The sequence below is a fragment of the Clupea harengus genome, chromosome 9, assembly GCF_900700415.2.
Source record: "Clupea harengus chromosome 9, Ch_v2.0.2, whole genome shotgun sequence".
Taxonomy (NCBI): domain Eukaryota; kingdom Metazoa; phylum Chordata; class Actinopteri; order Clupeiformes; family Clupeidae; genus Clupea; species Clupea harengus.
Window position 1 is genome coordinate 27,395,150 of NC_045160.1, and position 19,305 is coordinate 27,414,454.

Here is a 19,305-nt window from a genome sequence, read left to right on the forward strand (position 1 = left end):
GCTAGCGTTACGACACGTGGAGGAGCAGTGGCTAGCGTCGGCAACCCGCGGAGGAGGAGCAGTGGCTAGCGTTACGACACGTGGAGGAGCAGTGGCTAGCGTATCCACCCGCGGAGGAGCAGTGGCTAGCGTCTCAACCCGCGGAGGAGGAGCAGTGGCTAGCGTCGGCACCCGCGGAGGAGGAGCAGTGGCTAGCGTTACGACACGTGGAGGAGCAGTGGCTAGCGTTACGACACGTGGAGGAGCAGTGGCTAGCGCCGGCACCCGCGGAGACGTCTCTGTAAGTCACTTTGGATAAAAGCGTCTGCTAAATACCAGACCTTTAGAACATTTTTACATGAGGAAGATTTTACTATCCAAACTAAGGCAACCCCATTGCAACCCTCTTGTGACGGCATATTCAAATCTAAGGCTAAGAATAGACTCATGAGAACACAGCCTTCTTGTTTGCCTATCTCTACACCAAATCGCTCTGTATGCAAAAGCAGGCGACTTCCTTACAACAAACAGAGATACATTGCCGAAGAGAACAAAAAAAATAGGTTCCACGGCAGCAAGTTCACCAACATGCAATTTCATCCGTCACGGAACACAGAGACCCGCTTTCAGTAACACCGACTGACAGCATATCACCTCACCTCACTTCACTTCACTTGACCTCCCATCAATGACACACACACACACACACACACACACACACACACACACACACACACACACGTTAGCAAAGGGCCAGCGACCAAGCATGACTCTCACGCCCCCAAAGGCCACACAGATACAGGCTGGTGGATGTGGCGGACCCCTAGCCAGCCTTAGCTGCTCTGTCTTTGTGTGTGTGTGTGTGTGTGTGTGTGAGAGAGAGAGAGAGAAGAGAACCACTGACCTTTCCGCTGCAGCCCTGCGCTCCTCCGGCAGGGAGAACATGCATCCCATGGCTGCTGCCGAGCCCACCGAGAGGGCTACAATACACCAGGCTACGACACCAGTGCTTCCAGCCGAGCCCACCGAGAGGGCTACACCACACCAGGCTACGACACCAGTGCTTCAAGCCCCAAACTAGCCATCGGGTCGCTGTCCACACGCTCACACACGCTCACACACGCTCACACACAAACACGCTCAGTGATGCGGACAGCCAAAGCAGCAAACATGCGGGCGCATCACACACGCAGCATCCAGGTCAGGTGGGCTGTGCCAGGCAGGCAGGTCCAGTCCTGTACGGCAGATCGAGATGCACAGGGCTTGCCTTCCTTATCTCCGGCTGGAGCCACAGATGGAGAGAGAGAGAGAGAGAGAGAGAGAGAGAGAGAGAGCTGGTGCTATCGCCCAGCGCTGGAGCCACAGATGGAGAGAGAGAGAGAGAGAGAGCTGGTGCTATCGCTCAGCGCACACACAGATGGAGGAAGTCACTGGCGATTGTTTCAGGAGGTAGAGCAAACACTGACCGCCTTTCCTGGACGTTACCACAACCACAATCCCACTACGAGCAGAGCGGAGCGGAGCGGAGCGGAGCAGAGCGGTCTTCCTGGTGCTGGGGAGAGCTCACTCATCCGCGTTGTGTTTTCTGTGTTTCTGTGTGTGAGTGTGTATATGTGTGTGTGTGTGTGTGTGTGTGTGTGTGTGCAGCTTGACACGGCTACCCTGTAGCATTTCCCCCCTCTCTGTCGCTGAAAAGGAACTGCCGTGGTGTTGCCTCGCTCAGCACACCCACACAGACACACACACACACACACACACACACACAGACCTACAGAGCGACGGAAGGCGCCAGCAACATCTGGCAGCAACAAACACAGCTACACTGGGAAGAGAAGCAGAGCCCAGTCTAATGAAATCTCCCGTAAATGCACACACACCCGCAGACACACACACACACACACACACTCCCGTAAATGCCCGCGCAGAATCTTCCCTCTCTCTTTTCCTCCCCTCCTCCTTCTCACAGCCCCTGTTGAATCCCCTTCCCCCCTCTCGCACTCTCTCTCTTCCCCCCACAACACACACACACACACACACACACACACACACACACACACACACACACACACACACACTCCCTTCCTCCTTCCTTCCTTCCCTCCCTCCCTCTCATGCATGCATGCACGCACACACACACACACACACACACTCATTCCAACAAGATTACTGAAGTTAAAGTTGTACAGCCAATAAGAACATAAACCTGCAACCTTAAAACAGTTAAAAGGAGAGAGAGAAACAGAGAAAGAAAGAAAGCAAAATAAGAAAGGCAGAAAGAAAGAAAGAAAGAAAGAGATTGACGTTGATGTTAGAAAACATTCTATAGAAGGCTCACTTCACCAAAGCCCAACCCTCAGTCAGTCAGACACACACACACACACACACACACACACACACACACACACACACACACACAGAGCACCGCACCCCCCACCTTCACAAAGAGTGAGATTACTATGGCAACCTCATCCATCATAAAGGGGTTCTCTTGTGGCAAGCCAGGGCCGGCTCCATTCAAGCGAACGGCGAGGCAAATTAGAGATGGCTGACCCAAAAGAGAGGAAGAGAGGAGAAAAGGGGAAAAGAGAGGGGGGCAGACAGAAAGGACTGCTTGTCTCCAGCCTCAACTTTCCACCTTTCCACAGGCTTAGAGAAGGGCTTGGCTGGCCTTTCCCCTGAGCTCTCCAGGGCCACATTAAAGCTAACCCCCCCCCCCCCCTCTCTCCCTCTCCCTCTCTCTCTCTCTCTCTCTCTCTCTCTCTCTCTCTCTCTCTCTCTCTCTCTCTCTCTCTCTCTCTCTCTCTCTCTCTCTCTCTCTCTCTCTCTCTCTCTCTCTTCCCCCCTTATAAACACAGGAGAACGGAGGTGGGGGGGTGGGGGGGTAAGGAAATAACAGTCGTGTCCTAAACAGCAGGGACTGAATTGGGAGTGACACAGGCTCACTCACACACGCACGCACACTCTTACACGCACACACGCACGCACACTCTTACACGCACGCACGCACACTCACTCTTACACGCACGCACTTCCATTCTCACACACTTCCTGTGACGCAGGCCTGCGCGTCTGACGCAGGGTTCATCTGCAGGGCTGATCAGCCTCAGCTTCAGAGCAAAGGGCCAGTGATGAGGGCTGAATGCAGACCTAGTTATCCTTGTGTCGTCACAGACACCAAATGCAACAGCAGTGGCGCGTGCGCACGCACGCAGGCACACACACACGCACACGCACACGCACGCACGCACACACACACACGCACGCACACGCACAGCTCAAACCTGCCGTTCTAGTCCTTGCGCACGCAGGCACACACACACGCACGCAGGCACACACACATGCACGCACGCATGCACACACGCACGCACGCAGGCACACACGCACGCACACACACGCACGCACGCAGGCACACACGCAGCACGCAGGCACACACGCACGCACGCGCACACACACACACACAGCTCAAACCTGCCGTTCTAGTCCTTGCGCACGCAGGCACACACACACGCACGCACGCAGGCACACACGCACGCACGCGCACACACACACACAGCTCAAACCTGCCGTTCTAGTCCTTGCGCATGGTGGCACACCCCAAAAGGTGCGTGGTGCACTTGGTGAGTCATTTCGGCTGGTCGCGCACCTCCAAATGGCACATATGCAAAATGAACCAGCAGGAGACACGAGTGGCAGCTCTGTCTGTGCATCTCTGAGCCTTCACTGCAGGAGCATAGGGTCACTATGAGCCTTCACTGCAGGAGCATAGGGTCTCTTATGAGCCTTCACTGCAGGAGCATAGGGTCACTATAAGCCTTCACTGCAGGAGCATAGGGTCACTATGAGCCTTCACTGCAGGAGCATAGGGATCTATGAGCCTTCACTGCAGGAGCATAGGGTCTCTTATGAGCCTTCACTGCAGGAGCATAGGGTTTCTTATGAGCCTTCACTGCAGGAGCATAGTGTCACTATGAGCCTTCACTGCAGGAGCATAGGGTCTCTTATGAGCCTTCACTGCAGGAGCATAGGGTCACTATGAGCCTTCACTGCAGGAGCATAGTGATCTCTGAGCCTTCACTGCAGGAGCATAGGGATCTATGATGGCTCAGAGGGAGCTGCAGCACTTGTAAGCCTTTGTGTGGTTTACTAAAGTCTTTTGCCTGATGGAGACCTGAGGGTCAAAACTTTGCATGTAGGCTGTGTCAAAACATAACGTTTTCTCCTGATGAAAAAACACTGTTTCATAATGCAGTGGAGACCTGTAGTCTGTAGGTTAACGTAACTTGTCATGGTAACAAAAGTTAGGTAACATGCTAGTTTTGCTGGTGACTAGCAATAAAACACTAACCAGAAATGTTTAGGACTCAAGCTTAAAAATAATCCAATTGCGATTTTTCCCCCCAATATTGCGATTTAATATGCCATTTTTTTTATTTTATCCTCTTTTTTCCCCCAACAAAACGTAATGAATGATTTAGATATGACCAACACAATATTAGATACATTTAGTGTAAACTATTCTTTCCCACATTTTACATTTTTATTTAACTGCTCATTACAGAAACTGTGCATTTAAGTAATTTAAACAAAGTATAAACTTTTTTTTACCACGTTGTAATCGCGCACGTTGCGGTTAGAAAATCGCGTTTTATCATATCGCGATTCTATCGCAAATGCAATGAATCGTTCAGCCCTACTGGAGAACAGCCAGACCAGGGCCAGACCGGGGCCGGATCTGTTTCTAGTTGCTAAGGGAACGGAAAAGGGGAGGGCAAGGAGGGCGGTGCCCAACGTTGAGGTGGCACTCTAGCAGAGGTGACCAGCGTTTCCCATGGCGACGGAGGAGTGCAGCGGAGGCCACCTGAGGGACAGTGCGTGCCAAACAAACACACACACACACACACACACACACACACACACACACACACACACACACACACCTCACCAGACGCGTGTCTGAGACAACCAGAGTGCTCACCGCACACAGACCTCACCAGACGCGCGTGTGAGACAACCTGAGTGCTCACCGCACACAGACCTCACCAGACGCGTGTGAGAGACAACCTGAGCAGAGTGCTCACCGCACACACACCTAGCCCTGCAGGAACAGCAGGCTACAGGACACATCTGTACAGGCTTATGCTGCGTTCAAGACGATGGTAAACTCAACTCAATACAGATGCCCACAGCAACACCTGCTGTCTCACCTGCATGGCCTCTGCAGTACGTCTACCTTACATTAGTATTGTTGTCAGTTGGAACCATATCAATAGCCAGCCATGTTCATATTATATGCTCACATTGATTAAACTTGTAGGGTAATATCAGTTATTACAAATGTCTTAAAAAGAAAAAAAGTACAAAAAAAAAAAACAACGCTGTAACACTGGTAACTTCAAGTGAAGTTTACGGCAATTAATTGTATGATGAGAGACAGGAATTCTTCAAGTTGAGAAGAGCCTACTACCCAATCACTGTTAAGAAGAGATGAACCGATTGCAATTTTCTTGGCTGATTCCAATTAAAAAAATGTAAATAAAAATAAATCTCCAAAGAACAATAATTAACAAAATACTCAAACATGTCATCAGGTAATATATCTAATATCTGAAACCTCCATCCTCAACTACAGAAAATGGCTGGTCATCCAGTGCCTCGTAATGGTTTTGAGTCTTTTCATCGCTGATGAAAGACAGCGGAGGCTGCTGGCTTTTGGGTGGATCTGTGCTCTTGGTGGCTTTAGCTTTTGCCCCCTCTGCTAGCCCTTGAAGCTGGGCCCTCCACTGACCCCTTGAAGCTGGGCATGTTCAGCAGGGTGATGGTGTTTTAAGTGTCTGATTGAGTTTGCGGTTCTGCATGTTTTCGTGGTTATTCCTCCGTGGCTTATTAATAGGTATTACAAATTGCGAGCTTTGTGTCTTCTTCACTCAGTCAGGTGAAGAACTTCCACGCCAATGAGATGAGTGAGTGTGTGTGTGTGTGAGAGAGTGTGAGAGTGTGTGAGAGTGTGTGAGTGTGAGAATGTGTGAGTGTGTGTGTATCGGATCCATCTGAGTGTGACTGTGTGTGTGTATCGGATCCATCTGAGTGTGAGTGTGTGTGTGTGTGTGTATCGGATCAATCTGTATGTGTGTGTGTGTGTGTGTGTGTGTGTGTGTGTATCGGATCCATCTGAGTGTGAGTGTGTGTGGGTGTGTGTGTGTTTGTATTAGATCCATCGGAGCTTGAGTGTGTGTGTGTGTGTGTGTGTGTGTATCGGATCCATCAGAGAGTGAGTGAGTGAGTGTGTGTGTGTGTGTGTGTGTGTGTGTGTGTGTGTGTGTATCAGATCCATCGGAGTGTGAGTGTGTGTGTGTGTATCGGATACATCTGAGACTGAACGCCTGGTCACCGGCCCGATCAAGCTGAAAACCGGAGGCTTCAGTCACCGGCCGATCAATCTGTGCATCTTTACGGTGAAGTGCACCTCTCGTCTAGAAATGAGCTTGAAACATGATCCTATAGACTCTGATCTCAACAAGACCTCAGTCCATTATTCAAACATAACGCATGAAGTGGGCCTACATAAAGCTCATACAAGATGTACAGGACAGTTCCCTGCAACACTGTTTTTTCCCCAATTTCCAGCTTCTGTCAACGACAGCAAGTTTGACATGAACATGTGACTTCTTCTTCCTCTCTCTAAAGAGCTGGATTAATTCAGAGGTAGTTGAGCAAGCGTCCGCTGCTCTTGTCGTGACCCCAGCTTATCAGCTGGAGAAAAACAGGTTTTCTGATGGGAAGTTTCAGGTTTTCTGATGGGAAGTTTTAGGTTTCCTGAAGTGGGGCCCTATTAGCAGGGAACAATGCAAACAATGTAAAGCTGATTGCAACTCGAGTTTCCTCTGGAAACAAAATGGCAGCTGCCTTCAGAATGCACACAATACCTGAACTTTCCACTACACAGACACATGGGCGTGAACGGGTGAGGTCTATTTGCTGTGCTAAGGTGAGGCCTATGTGCTGTGTTCAGGTGAGGTACAAACCACGCAGCTTCTTATCCTGTCATTTCTTTCAGTCTGTGCACTTGCACAAAAGGACATTTAAGGGGCGGAGCCCCAGACCCTGTAACTTAACACCAGCTTGCCTATCTGGGCTGAAACACAACACACACAAACACAACAGACACAAACACAACACACACAACACAACACACACACAAACAAGTAGGCCTCTTCCAAGGCATCACACATAAATTACTGCATCAAACATTAATGCAAGTCTACTACATGTTTTCCTAAATATGTCCCAACCAATCTTCTATCCTCATGGCAAGCTTTCTCTTTGAGATACGCTTACACTGGGGTGGCACATGGGTCATGGGTCATGTGTCGTCACGGTTACTCCTCCATGGTTTGATATTACAAATTGGGAGCTTTGTGTCTTTGTCACTCACGCTGATGGACCATGCATCTCTCTCCTCTATAGCCTCTGATCTTGACAAGACCTCAGTCCATTCAAACATAATGTATAAAGTGGGCCTACATAAAGCTCATACAAGATGAACAGGACAGGACAGGACAACGTTTTGCCATTTCTCTTGTTCCAGTCAACGACAGCAAGTCTGTTCTCCCACCTCATGCTTTAACCAAAACTGCAGCCATGCCCTTTCTGATGGCACCACAAAAACCGTGCCGCTGTTTAAATGCTAACAGTTCATCGTGTAGGGCAGTGGTTCTCAAACTTTTTGTCCGGGGACCCCATAAAATCCATTTGCCAAGTCTCGCGACCCCCCACACATTTTGACAGGATATTATAGGTCTAAATTCAGTTTCATCTTGAATGATGAGACTACTTGCTGAGACAATATTAGTCTGATGTAGAAAACACCATTTCTGATAGACTACCGTATTTTCCGGACTATAAGCCGCTACTTTTTTCCCACGCTTTGAACCTCGCGGCTTAAACAACGATGCGGCTAATTTATGGATTATGATACCTGTGACTGTATACGGTGGCTTTGTGTTTACGGTGGCTTTGTGGAGCTAGGATGCTAGCATGGATGCAGCCGCATGGATGCTTAGCTCCACGCGATTTCTCAGTATCTCTCAATAACTTAACTAATGTCAAAATAACCACAGTCTACCAGCGTAGACAGAACACAACTCAAAGCACTTTAGAAAATAAAATAAAAGTTTACAACAATACAAATCCAGTCTTCAAGTTCTTTAGCTCACTGGTTTCAAACTAGCGTCTGTCTTCAATCTAACGTTCTAGCTTCTGATTGACTCTTGCGACTGTGCACTCTTAAAGCAACAGTGCACTTATCTAACTGGCAAAACTAACTATTGTATTAGTTTTGATATTCATTTTAGCCTGTGTAAAGTTAATTTGTTTCAATGTTGCGGTAGGCACCTGCGGCTTATAGACATGTGCGGCTTATTTATGTTAAAAATAATTATTTTTAAAAAATTTAGTGCGTGAGGCTTATATTCAGGTGCGCTCAATAGTCCGGAAATTACGGTATACAGCATGTCAAAGCCTAATATGTTGATGCACAGGGCAGCAAGATCATTTTGCGACCCCCAAAAAACTTTTGGCGACCCCACTTGGGGTCCCGACCCCTAGTTTGAGAACCACTGATGTAGGGTACCATACAAAAGTTCCAGGAACGTTTGAAACAATGCTGTGAGGTGAGGATGCTTTTGAAATGGCATGAATAGTTTTCACTTATATAATAACATAGAAAGTACACCAAACATTTTTTTTTTTGCAATAGTGAAGATAGAAAATAACTTAAGAAAAATGCGGAAACATTTACACAGTGGTATATGTCAGAGATGACTTCTAGTGAATGCTACTCCCTCTGTGAAATGACTTCCAGTGAATGCTAATCCCTCTGTGAAATGGCTTACTACTACTCAGACTACACTGGGCAATCTCTCTAGTGTGGCATGGGGCGGATAGCATTGCCTATAAGTCATTTTTGTGACTTAAGTTGAACAAAATTGATAACCGTTATGAACACATGGGGGTATATATATACATGTTCTTTTAGACATACAGAACCGTGTAAACGTTATACATGTTCTTTTAGACGTACAGAGCTGTGTAAACGTTCAAGCATTTTTCTTCTGCTATTTTCTATCCTGTGGTGTTGCAAGGGGACGGGACGGGGCGGGGCGGGGCGGGTGGCAGCATGACTCACGGTGTGTCGAGCTTCTTGAACTCGGGGACGGGCTCCGGCTTCTTGCGGAAGGTGAACCAGTAGATGACGAGGCCGGCGATGAGGGAGAAGAGTAATATGTCCAGGTTGCTCAGGAGGGGCTCCTCGGCCTCCATGGGCTCGGGCTGGGTGGGAGCCTCCGACTGCAGGTCTGCCATGTCTACTAGAGGGACAGAGAGACACAGAGGAGAGACAACATCAGTCATGTCTACTAGCAAGAGAGGACAGACAATATTAACATCAGACATGTCTACTAGAGGGACAGAGAGACACAGAGGAGAGACAACATTAACATCAGTCATGTCTACTAGAGGGACAGAGAGACAATCTTAACATCAGACATGTCTACTGGTGGGACACAGAGGAGAGACAATATTAACATCAGTCATGTCTACTAGCAAGAGAGGAGAGACAACATCAGACATGTCTACTAGAGGGACAGAGAGACAGAGAGACAACATCAGTCATGTCTACTAGTGGGACAGAGAGACAATCTTAACATCAGTCATGTCTACTAGCAAGAGAGGAGAGGCAATATTAACATCAGTCATGTCTACTAGCAAGAGAGGAGAGACAATATTAACATCAGTCATGTCTACTAACAAGAGAGGAGAGACAATATTAACATCAGTCATGTCTACTAGCAAGAGAGGAGAGACAATATTAACATCAGACATGTCTACTAGCAAGAGAAGGACAGAGAGGAGAGACAATATTAACATCAGTCATGTCTACTAGCAAGAGAGGAGAGACAACATGAGACATCAGACATGTCTACCAGCAAGAGAGGACAGACAATATTAACATCATTAACGTCTACCAGCAAGAGAGGGACGGAGAGGAGAGACAACAACTAGCAAGACCCACCTAACTACACTTAACCTATGCTACTGCTAATGTTACTGCTTATCTACATAGTATTAAGCAATTCTCTTGTTTTGAAACATAGCAGAATAGTTCAAACTTCATGACTTGTTGTCTTGAGGTCGTTGTCACGCATTACAAGAGGAATCTCCGATGACTGTTTGGTCTCTAAACTATGTTTCGTCATGAAAACCCTTTAAACAGTTCACACATAGTGATCAAGCACTGATTTCCCTCCGACCTGGGGCTTTTTGTCTGCGACCTCCAAAATCCGTCGGCGAGAAAGAAAATCAGGCCTAAAGCCGTGAAGTATGACCTTGGCATTACTGGTACATAACCAGGTAATGCCTGCTCGGGGACCATGTGCATTTTGTGTTTGAGTGACTCAGCAGTGTTTGTGTTTGAGTGACTCAGCAGACATATCCACCATAAGCCATCCACTCCCTTCCCTACAATGTGCACAATGGCAGGCAGGAATGTCCCACTCTTTGGAAGTTCCTACTGGACTTGCTGAAAGTTTTTAAATATTAAATGCAGGTTACAAAAAACTAAAATATGTTCTTTTTCCTAGAAAACATTAATCTCTGGTAAAACACTACAAATTAACCCTTAAATGTAGGCCAACCTCCCACCACTCTTTCCAGAGGGAACAAGAACAGTCTGATTAGTTCACATAGTTACTTCTAGTTCCGACCGGAGAACTATTTGAATCTTTTGTCACTCCATGACTGGAAATGGTTTCAGATGTAAAGAGAGAGTGAGTGTATGTGTGTATGTGTGTGTGTGTGTGTGTGTGTGTATATATGTATGTATGTGTGTATGTGTGTGTGTGTGTATATGTATGTGTGTGTGTGTGTGTGTGTGTGTGTGTGTGTGTATATGTATGTATGTGTGTGTGTGTGTGTGTGTGTGTGTGTGTGTGTGTGTGTGTGTGTGTGTGTGTGTGTGTATATATGTATGTGTGTGTGTGTGTGTGTGTGTGTGTGTGTGTGTGTGTGTATGTAAATGGAACAGGTAAAACTAGTCAGTTAGAGTGGTAAACTTCACAACGGCTTAAAGGTGACAAAGACTTGACAAAACATGCAGCCACTATATAATACAATACATAATACAAGAGGTTTCAGTTATGTTCTGTCACCTGTCAATCAAAATGTCATTCCCTTCAATAACTACACAATGCCAGTTACAATTTGGCTCAGTGTGGTTTTACTGAGGTTAGCTGAGCAACACGGAGTATCAGAGAGATCATCTCACAAGCCTGCTAGTCAGGAGTGCCAAGCTTGAACAAAGGCCATCTGAAACAATCAATTATTAATCACACAAGCATGACGTGAACTAATCACAAGATTTTAGTGGTTACGACGCAAAAACACACCACAGTATGCAATACAAATTCAAATATCCTGCACTGGGAATTATGTGAAGGTGTGAGTGGTAAGATGGGCAATACACACTTATTAATGGGATTACTAATATGTTATTCCTCTTCTTGAGTTATTGGCAATTATAAACATTGATTGCTAAGACAGAAAGCTTAATTCACAATCCTAAAATCTTACATAGTCCTACACAAAACCAGAGCTGAACAACCAAACTAAATAGTAGAAGGCCAATTACAACAGCCACAGAACATGGGAATGACTGAATACAAATAAGATGATATTTGTTTGGCAAGAATGTAGGGAATTTGCAACGTCAGCTTAGGAACAAAACAAAAAAAAAACAGGGGGGCTTCCACTACACTGAATAAGCATTTTACGGATCCTAGTTTGGTCACATGCTCTGACTAGACATTGACCAACTCGCACAAAATAGTCTTAAGAGTCCTCAAAACGTCGGAGACACAGCTAATCTTCAAGACCAAACAATGTCTGTGCCAAGCTTGTAAAAAAAAAACAACATTAGCCACCGTTGACGCAATATCATTACGAGTAATGTAACGTCACTGTAACGACAAAAGATCACGTCAAGAATCGTAATATCATTATGTTACACTACAAATACAAGCTTGCGTTAGTTCAAATCTGTAGGATTGTGTTGAAGCTAATGACGACGTAGGATAATTTCGAATGGGGTCAGTAGAGTTCAGATCGCATACTCACTACTCACCTGCTATCCTATCTCACGACAACACTTCACGTAAGCTGATGCATCGTCCTGGGGTAACAAACGGGTAACAGCCAGTAAAGAAAAAAGTGAACTCCAAGTAGCTAGCAATAGGAGTCCAGCCCGTAACTATACCGCTAACGTTAACTAAGGTAACATATTTAATTGGACACCATCAACCCGTTAACTTTAAGCAACCCTGGATTCAAACACCTAGTCTCTTAAGTAGCTCAAGCTATCCATGTGGCTACATTGCCACAGTTGTATTCCTATTGATGTTATTGGAAGATTGGCTAGGTGAAATCAATTGTTTTTAGAAAGTTTATAACTTCATCTTATCTAGCTAGCGACCGCTAACAATTATGCACCCCTTTCTTGGCAGTTAGCTCATTGATAACATTGTCGTGAACACTGACGTTTTTCCTTAGGAAAAACTTCTGTCTCTCTAAATTAATGTGCATATAACAGACACTGAAATGTCCATAAGAACGCACGAAATGTGACAAGTATGGGTGCAAGAAAGTTCAGCCACTCACCCTCTCACCCTGTTCTGTAAACCAAGTTGCACGATGCGGAAATTTTACGCCACACCGTCATATTATTGGACTGGACCACTATTCTTCCAAATAGGGGTGCTTTGTGAAATACTTATTTGATTGAATTGTTATCTTTATCGATACTATAGTATCAACATCTGGTTTATTTTACAAATTGTTATGAATGAATATTTTTATATGCGTACGTTTTTAATCCTACCATAAACCAAAACTGCGCCTTGACAGTGATGTCCTTACTTACACAAATGCATCTAAAAAATGAGCTGATCCACAGAAGTTACCTAATTACGTTGTGCACATGCATATGTAACCAAATTCTATCGTAAATCACAAAGTGCAGCGGGGAAGAGGTCAGGGTTATGTAATCCTGCCGACAGTACAAACTGTCTGATTGTGAATGTCCCTGGAACTTTAGTTACCTTCAATGGTGTAGGCTACACGAGGTTGTCGCTGAGGATAAATGATAGCCTACGTCTGCATACTTGAAAGTAATGAAATCAGCAAACTTCTGACTGACTGTCATTTGTCAACATAACCTTATTCACAATTCGTTTGTAAAGATATGTTTGAATTCATGAAATTGAACTATTTTCTATACGTGTTGTGTGGTAGGCTACTTTGTGTTTTGACATTTACTTCCTTTTTGAGGTTAACAATAGGTTCAAATTGCCGTTCTGTGTAGGTAGCCTTGGCTAATTTGGTTTCCTAATCCTAGGTCTGTTCTATTGCATCAGCGAACCAAATACACCAGAGAACTGTTATGAATGGCTTATGGTCCATAGGGACCTAATTAGAGCGAAGAAAAAGACATTACAAACCAAGTAAACAAAAATCCTACATAAAAAAGGTATCATACCCTAGAAAAAGAATGCAATTGTACAAATACAACATATGAATGGCATTACAATTGTGCTACATTGCTGCCTGTGTTGAACCATTTGCAAATATGTTACTGTCTTAACTTGTTTTGAGAACAAAACTGTCCTTGGGGTGTAAGGTCTATCGCCAGAAGCCCAAGAACAGTGCGGTGATTCGATGCCCACAACACAGAGAGGTCCAAAAGTCTGACACCACATCAAAAATCAATGGTATTTCCATGCAAACCTGAAAATAATCAGAAAGTTTGAGGATTTACGAAACGTTTTAAAACGAATAGGTGAATGACATGTAAAATGTAGGAGAACTGTTTAAGATTCTGCAGTGTTTCTGCTCTACTAGGTCTACATTGATAACTGATTGAATATGGCCTAAATTAGCGGCCTTGATCATATGAACTCCTTGAGTTTTATCCCTTCCATTGAATTACGTGTTCAGATAACATTCATGTGGACTTCATATACTTGTCAGAGGCTTCTTCAGCCATTGCCTACCACTGGGGGATCGCCGCCCCCTCCCTGTGGAATTCATTAACACACCACATAAAAAATGCCCCCACACACACACACCATTTTTTTTATTATTTTCTTTTTTTTTTTAACCTTTTTTTTTACCTTATCTTTATTTTAAGCATCTTTGAGAACTTTGAAAAGCGCTATATAAATGTGATTTATTATTATTATTATTATTATTATTATTATTGTTTGCCTTTCATAAATATGGCCGTACCTCAAGTATAACACTGTTAGTGGGAGTCATGGCATCTGCACTAACTGAAAGTGTTAGAAGTCAACTTGTTATACCAAGCAAAGAGAGGTTTTCTCAGTGTCAAATCGTCGCTAGGCTAAGAGCAGCACTGCCTACCTGGCACTCTGAAATGCATTGCAGTCAGTTGTTTTAGGAGTATGCATCAGGCAGACCAAAACGACCACCATCAGAAGATCGGGCATCAAGCATTGTTCATGAGAAAGGTAGGCCTAACTTCATAACAGATACTGAATGTGCTTAATCTGCCTAAGGATTGCAAGAGTCCAATCAGCAAATGTACTGTCAGAAGAGGGCTGCATAGAAATGGTCATGTAATTCCTTAAAAAATTCAAAGATTCAACTTTCCACTCATATTGTTGAGCTATTATTGTCATCCTAATGATTAAGTTTGTATTGGATTAGAAACTAATGGAAAATTGAAGTGTTTTGCACTCGTGATCTCAGACTTTTGGACGCCACTGTATGCTCTTTCCTTCAATGTCTTACCGGAGAGCAATTTCCACAGCACTGCTCATGTTGTAAGTGAAGGCTTATTGGTTGCCATGGCAAATGCCTCAATTTGTGTGTATCCAAGTAGGACCGTTTCTCGCCGGTTGTACTTTCACTCCGGAGCGTTGTGAAGGAACAACAACAGAAATTGCATGCTACGCCATGCACTAACGTCGCAGGCAAAGAAAACTGACAGCATTCAACTACGAAGCAAACGTTGCCTCTGAATAGCATTGAGGTCTCGCTATCGAAAATGTCAATATTCACGCCAACTAACCAGATTCGACTGACGAACGTGGCAGTCGTCAGGACGAAGAAGGGCGGAAAGCGATTTGAAATAGCCTGTTATAAGAATAAAGTCATGAATTGGAGATCAGGAGCGTGAGTAACTGTTAGCCAGTAACACATCACCATGATGGCTAGCTAGCATAGCACAGTTAGTGCACGTCAGGGTTTTGTTGATATGTTTGTAAATTATTCTAGCAGTTGTTTCGTTTATCCCCAATACAGTGTTAAAGATAGCCAAAGAATGGATTCATGGCTAGTTTCGAATTCAAATTATTCTTAAGTTAACTTCACTATACAGTTAATGGTGCTTACTGACATAAGGTGCATGGCTTTCCATTGTAGCATTCATTATACTTGAAATGACTTACTTGAAACCTTTTTAGAGGTAGTTTGATGCGGTGAAACTGCCAGACAGCTTAACATTAGTTAGACATTTGAAGCGAACTGAATTATCCAATGTTGTCTTTGCTGCAGGGAGAAGGATTTAGACGAAGTCCTACAGACACCTACGGTGTTCATCAATGTGTCGAAGGGCCAAGTGGCAAAAAAGGAGGATTTGTCCAAAGCATTTGGGACCGACGATTTGACGGAGATTTGCAAAGAAGTAAGTAGGAGCACTCATCAGTGGTTGACTATGGATACTTATTTTATTGTAGCAACTCACTAGTCGTGCCCCCGCTCACATCTCTTTTTAACGGCCTGTTCTCAGATTTTAGCAAAAGGAGAACTTCAAGTGTCAGACAAGGAGCGACATAACCAGCTCGAACAGATGTTCAGAGACATCGCAACGATAGTGGCGGAGAAGTGCGTCAATCCGGAGACCAAGCGGCCATACACCGTCAGCCTCATAGAGAGAGCCATGAAGGACATCCACTACTCGGTCAAAGCAAACAAGAGCACAAAACAGCAGGTTTGTACTAAGACTCCCATAAGGTGAGGGTAGATAACTTATCAGAAGCACCAGATGTTGCCTCATCAGATGTACTTGCCCAGTAATTCTTGGGCTTAATCATTAAGAATTGGTGCCTGTATGTTCCTTTTAGTCAATTCATCACTTTTATAAGCCACAACACCTCAGTATTATAGATACATATTGCCCCCTTGTGGATGTTTCTTGTAATGCAAGGTTAAACATTTGTTTATGGTCCAAAATGTCTGATTTGTGATATAATTAGAGCCTAACTGTACTCTTGTCTGTAAGTTTATCAAGGAGTCTGGCATAGTGTTATGTTGATTTTCTAACAGTTGTCTGCACGTAGAAGAATATCCAATTGGTTGCTCAAAAACTTGCCTTCTTTCTATCTTTATACTCGATACATACCACTGCCTCTTTTTGCTTGTATTTGTCATATCTGCCAAAAAAAATACCAAACAATGAAGTCTAAACTAAGACAGTGGAGTAGCCAAGTGACCAACCCTGAGCGCTTCCCCACAGGCCCTGGAGGTGATCCGGCAGCTGAAGGAGTCCATTCAGATCCAGCGGGCTCACATGCGGCTGCGCTTCGTGCTGCCCGCCAAAGACGGCAAGCGGCTCAAGGAGAAGCTCAAGCCCCTCATCAAGGTGGTGGAGGACGAGGACTTCGATGAACAGCTGGAGATGGTGAGGACCCTTGCATCCCACATAGCAGTTCATTAACACAGGAGCACATCTGGCCCAGATGTGGACCTCGTCAGCTTCCACTTGTACGGCGTCATTAACGATGACGCTCAAAGGGACCGTTTGTGTTTTTTAGTGCCATCTAGTGGTGATTATGCTGAGTTGCACCAAGCTGAATACTATATTCCATTTCTACTAATACAAGCCACTAAAAACTACACACCATACCTTTAAAGTAGAATAACTGAAGAATTGCTAATCGCTAACGAGATGCTAGCGGCTAAAAACTAGCGAACTTTGACACTATGACAAACTAGTTAGTCAACAACTGTCCTAACACAGTCAAACATCAAGCAAGTGCAACAAGACAAAGCAAGACGGCAAATAAGCTACTTACTAGTTCGGCAGACAGTAGAAACCGGGCGGCTTAAGGCAAACCTACATTTAGCAGTAATATGCCTACGGACCCTGGTATGGCGATGGCACGGAAGCGATTCTCCATATTAAAAGTCATTGTAGCGCCCCAATTTTTTTAAGCTGTTATTTCAAGGTAAAACTGCTTATCCTAACCCTGAAGTACAATTACTGCATAATGCCACTTTAAAGCCAGATCTTAATGTAAATTATATGGTAGAATATAGTCCTTATGGCATCACAGTTATATTTGTGATTATCATTTTTGGATTGCATTCAATTTATTATCATTGCACAGAGTACAGGTACAGAGGCAACGAAATGTAAAGACAGGTTGAAAGATTACAGCATAACATGAGGGGAGGGAGGAGAGAAAAACAACCCCCAGACTATGCTCCTAGAGGAGTACAGTGTGGGAACAGGAAAAACACCTCAGCACATACAATTTAAACATGACTTGTCCAAATGCATAACTTTCTCTGCACTTTTATGTGCCCTTTTATACAAGAGATATGCCTTTAGTGTGTGTGTGTGTGTGTGTGTGTGTGTGTCTATATGTGTGCGTGTTTGCATGCGTGTGTGTGCGTGTCTCCCTCCTCAGGTGTGTCTGATCGATCCCGGTTGCTTCCGGGAGATTGACGAACTGATCCGCTGCGAGACCAAAGGCAAAGGCACTCTGGAGGTCCTCAGCCTCAAGGACGTAGAGGAGGGCGAGGAGAGGCTGGAATAGCGCATCACTTCCTGTCCCGCAGGGCTCATTAAACTGTCCGTGAGGAGGGAGGGCTTTTTCCTATATATTGTTAAGGAAAGGTAATTTGATTACATCAGACAGGTGCACGTCCTGCAAGGACCACTGTGGAATATGCTGTTATTTTCTGTGAAAATTGTACAATGCCTTTTCAAAGGGGAAATATTAAATAAAAGGAAGCAAATGTTAAGGTGTTTTTCAGTGGTCAATACTAGCGACTGAATACCCAGCATGGCTTTTACAAGCCTCACGCGGAAACCCCGCTACCTGTGCCTTGCTGAATGTCTTATTGCGCTCCTAAGGGTGTTGGTGCAGAGGAAGCGGATTCCAGCTAGCATGCTAGTGAAAAACCACGGGGTATTACAACATAACAATATTGGACTGTTAGATGACAAGTGCTGAAGAGATTTCACACTAAAAATTGATTGGGTGTGTCATTTTTGGAGCATGTGGTATTGTCTTGAAAGAGTCCCAGGTTGTTTAGTTATGAGCACATTGCCATTTAAACATATTAACCGTGTAAGTGTGTCTGTATATTCACTATGCAATATACTACATATACTGTACACTGTACAATAAACACTATTCATTAAAACCATATATGAGTGCATCAACGGAAGCCTACGTTTTTTCCTGTGATACCAGAGTATACTGTATTGTGAGAAGCATACTAAATGCGTCGCACCTCCTGAAGCAGGTGCTCTACTGCCCCGGTACTATTCTTTTGCCACATGTACGCTATGACATTAAGTGTGTTGCCACTGTTAGTTGGCCTGCTTTCAATAATGGGTGCCACATAATTAAGACGGGACATGACATTTTCAAGTCTTATCAATAAGGATATCATGATCGACAGTATCAAAGGGTTTTTTGGAGTCAGCATTGATCCTGAGGTCATTTACAACCTTGACTAATGCCGTTTCTGTGCTATGATTGGAACGAAAACCATATTGGAAAGTATCAAAGGCACAGTTAGCATCTAGGAAATTATGAAACTGTTTAAAGACAATTTTCTCCATGATTTTGCTTAGAAAGCGAAGGTTGGAGATGGGTCTAAAATTGTTTAGAACTGAAGAGTCTAAATTGCTTTTCTTCAGGAGGAGTCTCACCAGGGCAGGTTTAAGTCCTGATGGGAAAATACCTGTAAGCAGGGAACAGTTTACAATGGCTTAAATGTCCTTAGACACAGTTAAAGATGGTCATAAAAAGTGTGGTGGCAATGGGATCAAGAGGGCATGTAGATGGCTTCAGTTGTGACACTACTTTGCTCAGCATTTCTGTATCAGCCAGTGCAAAAAAGTTCATACTGTTACAGCATGGTGGAAGGGGATCAAAAAACAAGCCATTTGGTATTTCCTGAGATAGACGATATAACAGTTGTAAGACTCTTTGTAATAACTAGATCAAGGGTGTGGCC

General features: G+C 44.6%; 2 protein-coding genes across 5 annotated transcripts in view; one reads left to right on the forward strand and one right to left on the reverse strand.

Annotated features, from left to right (window-relative positions):
* The window catches only part of porb (P450 (cytochrome) oxidoreductase b), a 37,602-nt gene extending 24,832 nt beyond the window's left edge, over positions 1-12,770 (reverse strand). Inside the window, exons 1-2 of one of the 4 annotated variants that reach the window (XM_031574008.2) lie at positions 12,688-12,770; positions 9,164-9,344 (exon numbers count right to left, since the gene is read on the reverse strand). In XM_031574008.2, the coding sequence (XP_031429868.1) occupies positions 9,164-9,339 (176 nt within the window). In that variant the 5' untranslated portion in view covers positions 9,340-9,344; positions 12,688-12,770. Of the gene's footprint in view, positions 1-883; positions 1,258-9,163; positions 9,345-12,154; positions 12,653-12,687 lie in introns of those variants that run through there. The other 3 variants (XM_031574010.2, XM_031574009.2, XM_031574011.2) reach the window with 3 other exon arrangements.
* A 2,195-nt stretch (positions 12,771-14,965) lies between these two features.
* On the forward strand, positions 14,966-18,498 carry sbds (SBDS ribosome maturation factor). Its single transcript, XM_012832987.3, has 5 exons — positions 14,966-15,222; positions 15,604-15,733; positions 15,839-16,039; positions 16,565-16,729; positions 17,742-18,498. The coding sequence occupies exons 1-5, from the start codon at positions 15,095-15,097 to the stop codon at positions 17,868-17,870; spliced, it is 753 nt and encodes a 250-aa protein (XP_012688441.1). The 5' UTR covers positions 14,966-15,094; the 3' UTR covers positions 17,871-18,498.
* The last annotated feature ends 807 nt before the right edge of the window (positions 18,499-19,305 follow it).

Excerpts from the sequence above, each read along its gene's own strand:
- sbds (XM_012832987.3), top strand. The coding sequence starts at position 15,095 with ATGTCAATATTCACGCCAACTAACCAGATTCGACTGACGAACGTGGCA. Across the intron at positions 15,223-15,603 it reads ATGAATTGGAGATCAGGAGC|GGAGAAGGATTTAGACGAAG; the intron begins GTGAGTAACTGT and ends TCTTTGCTGCAG. Across the intron at positions 16,730-17,741 it reads TCGATGAACAGCTGGAGATG|GTGTGTCTGATCGATCCCGG; the intron begins GTGAGGACCCTT and ends CTCCCTCCTCAG.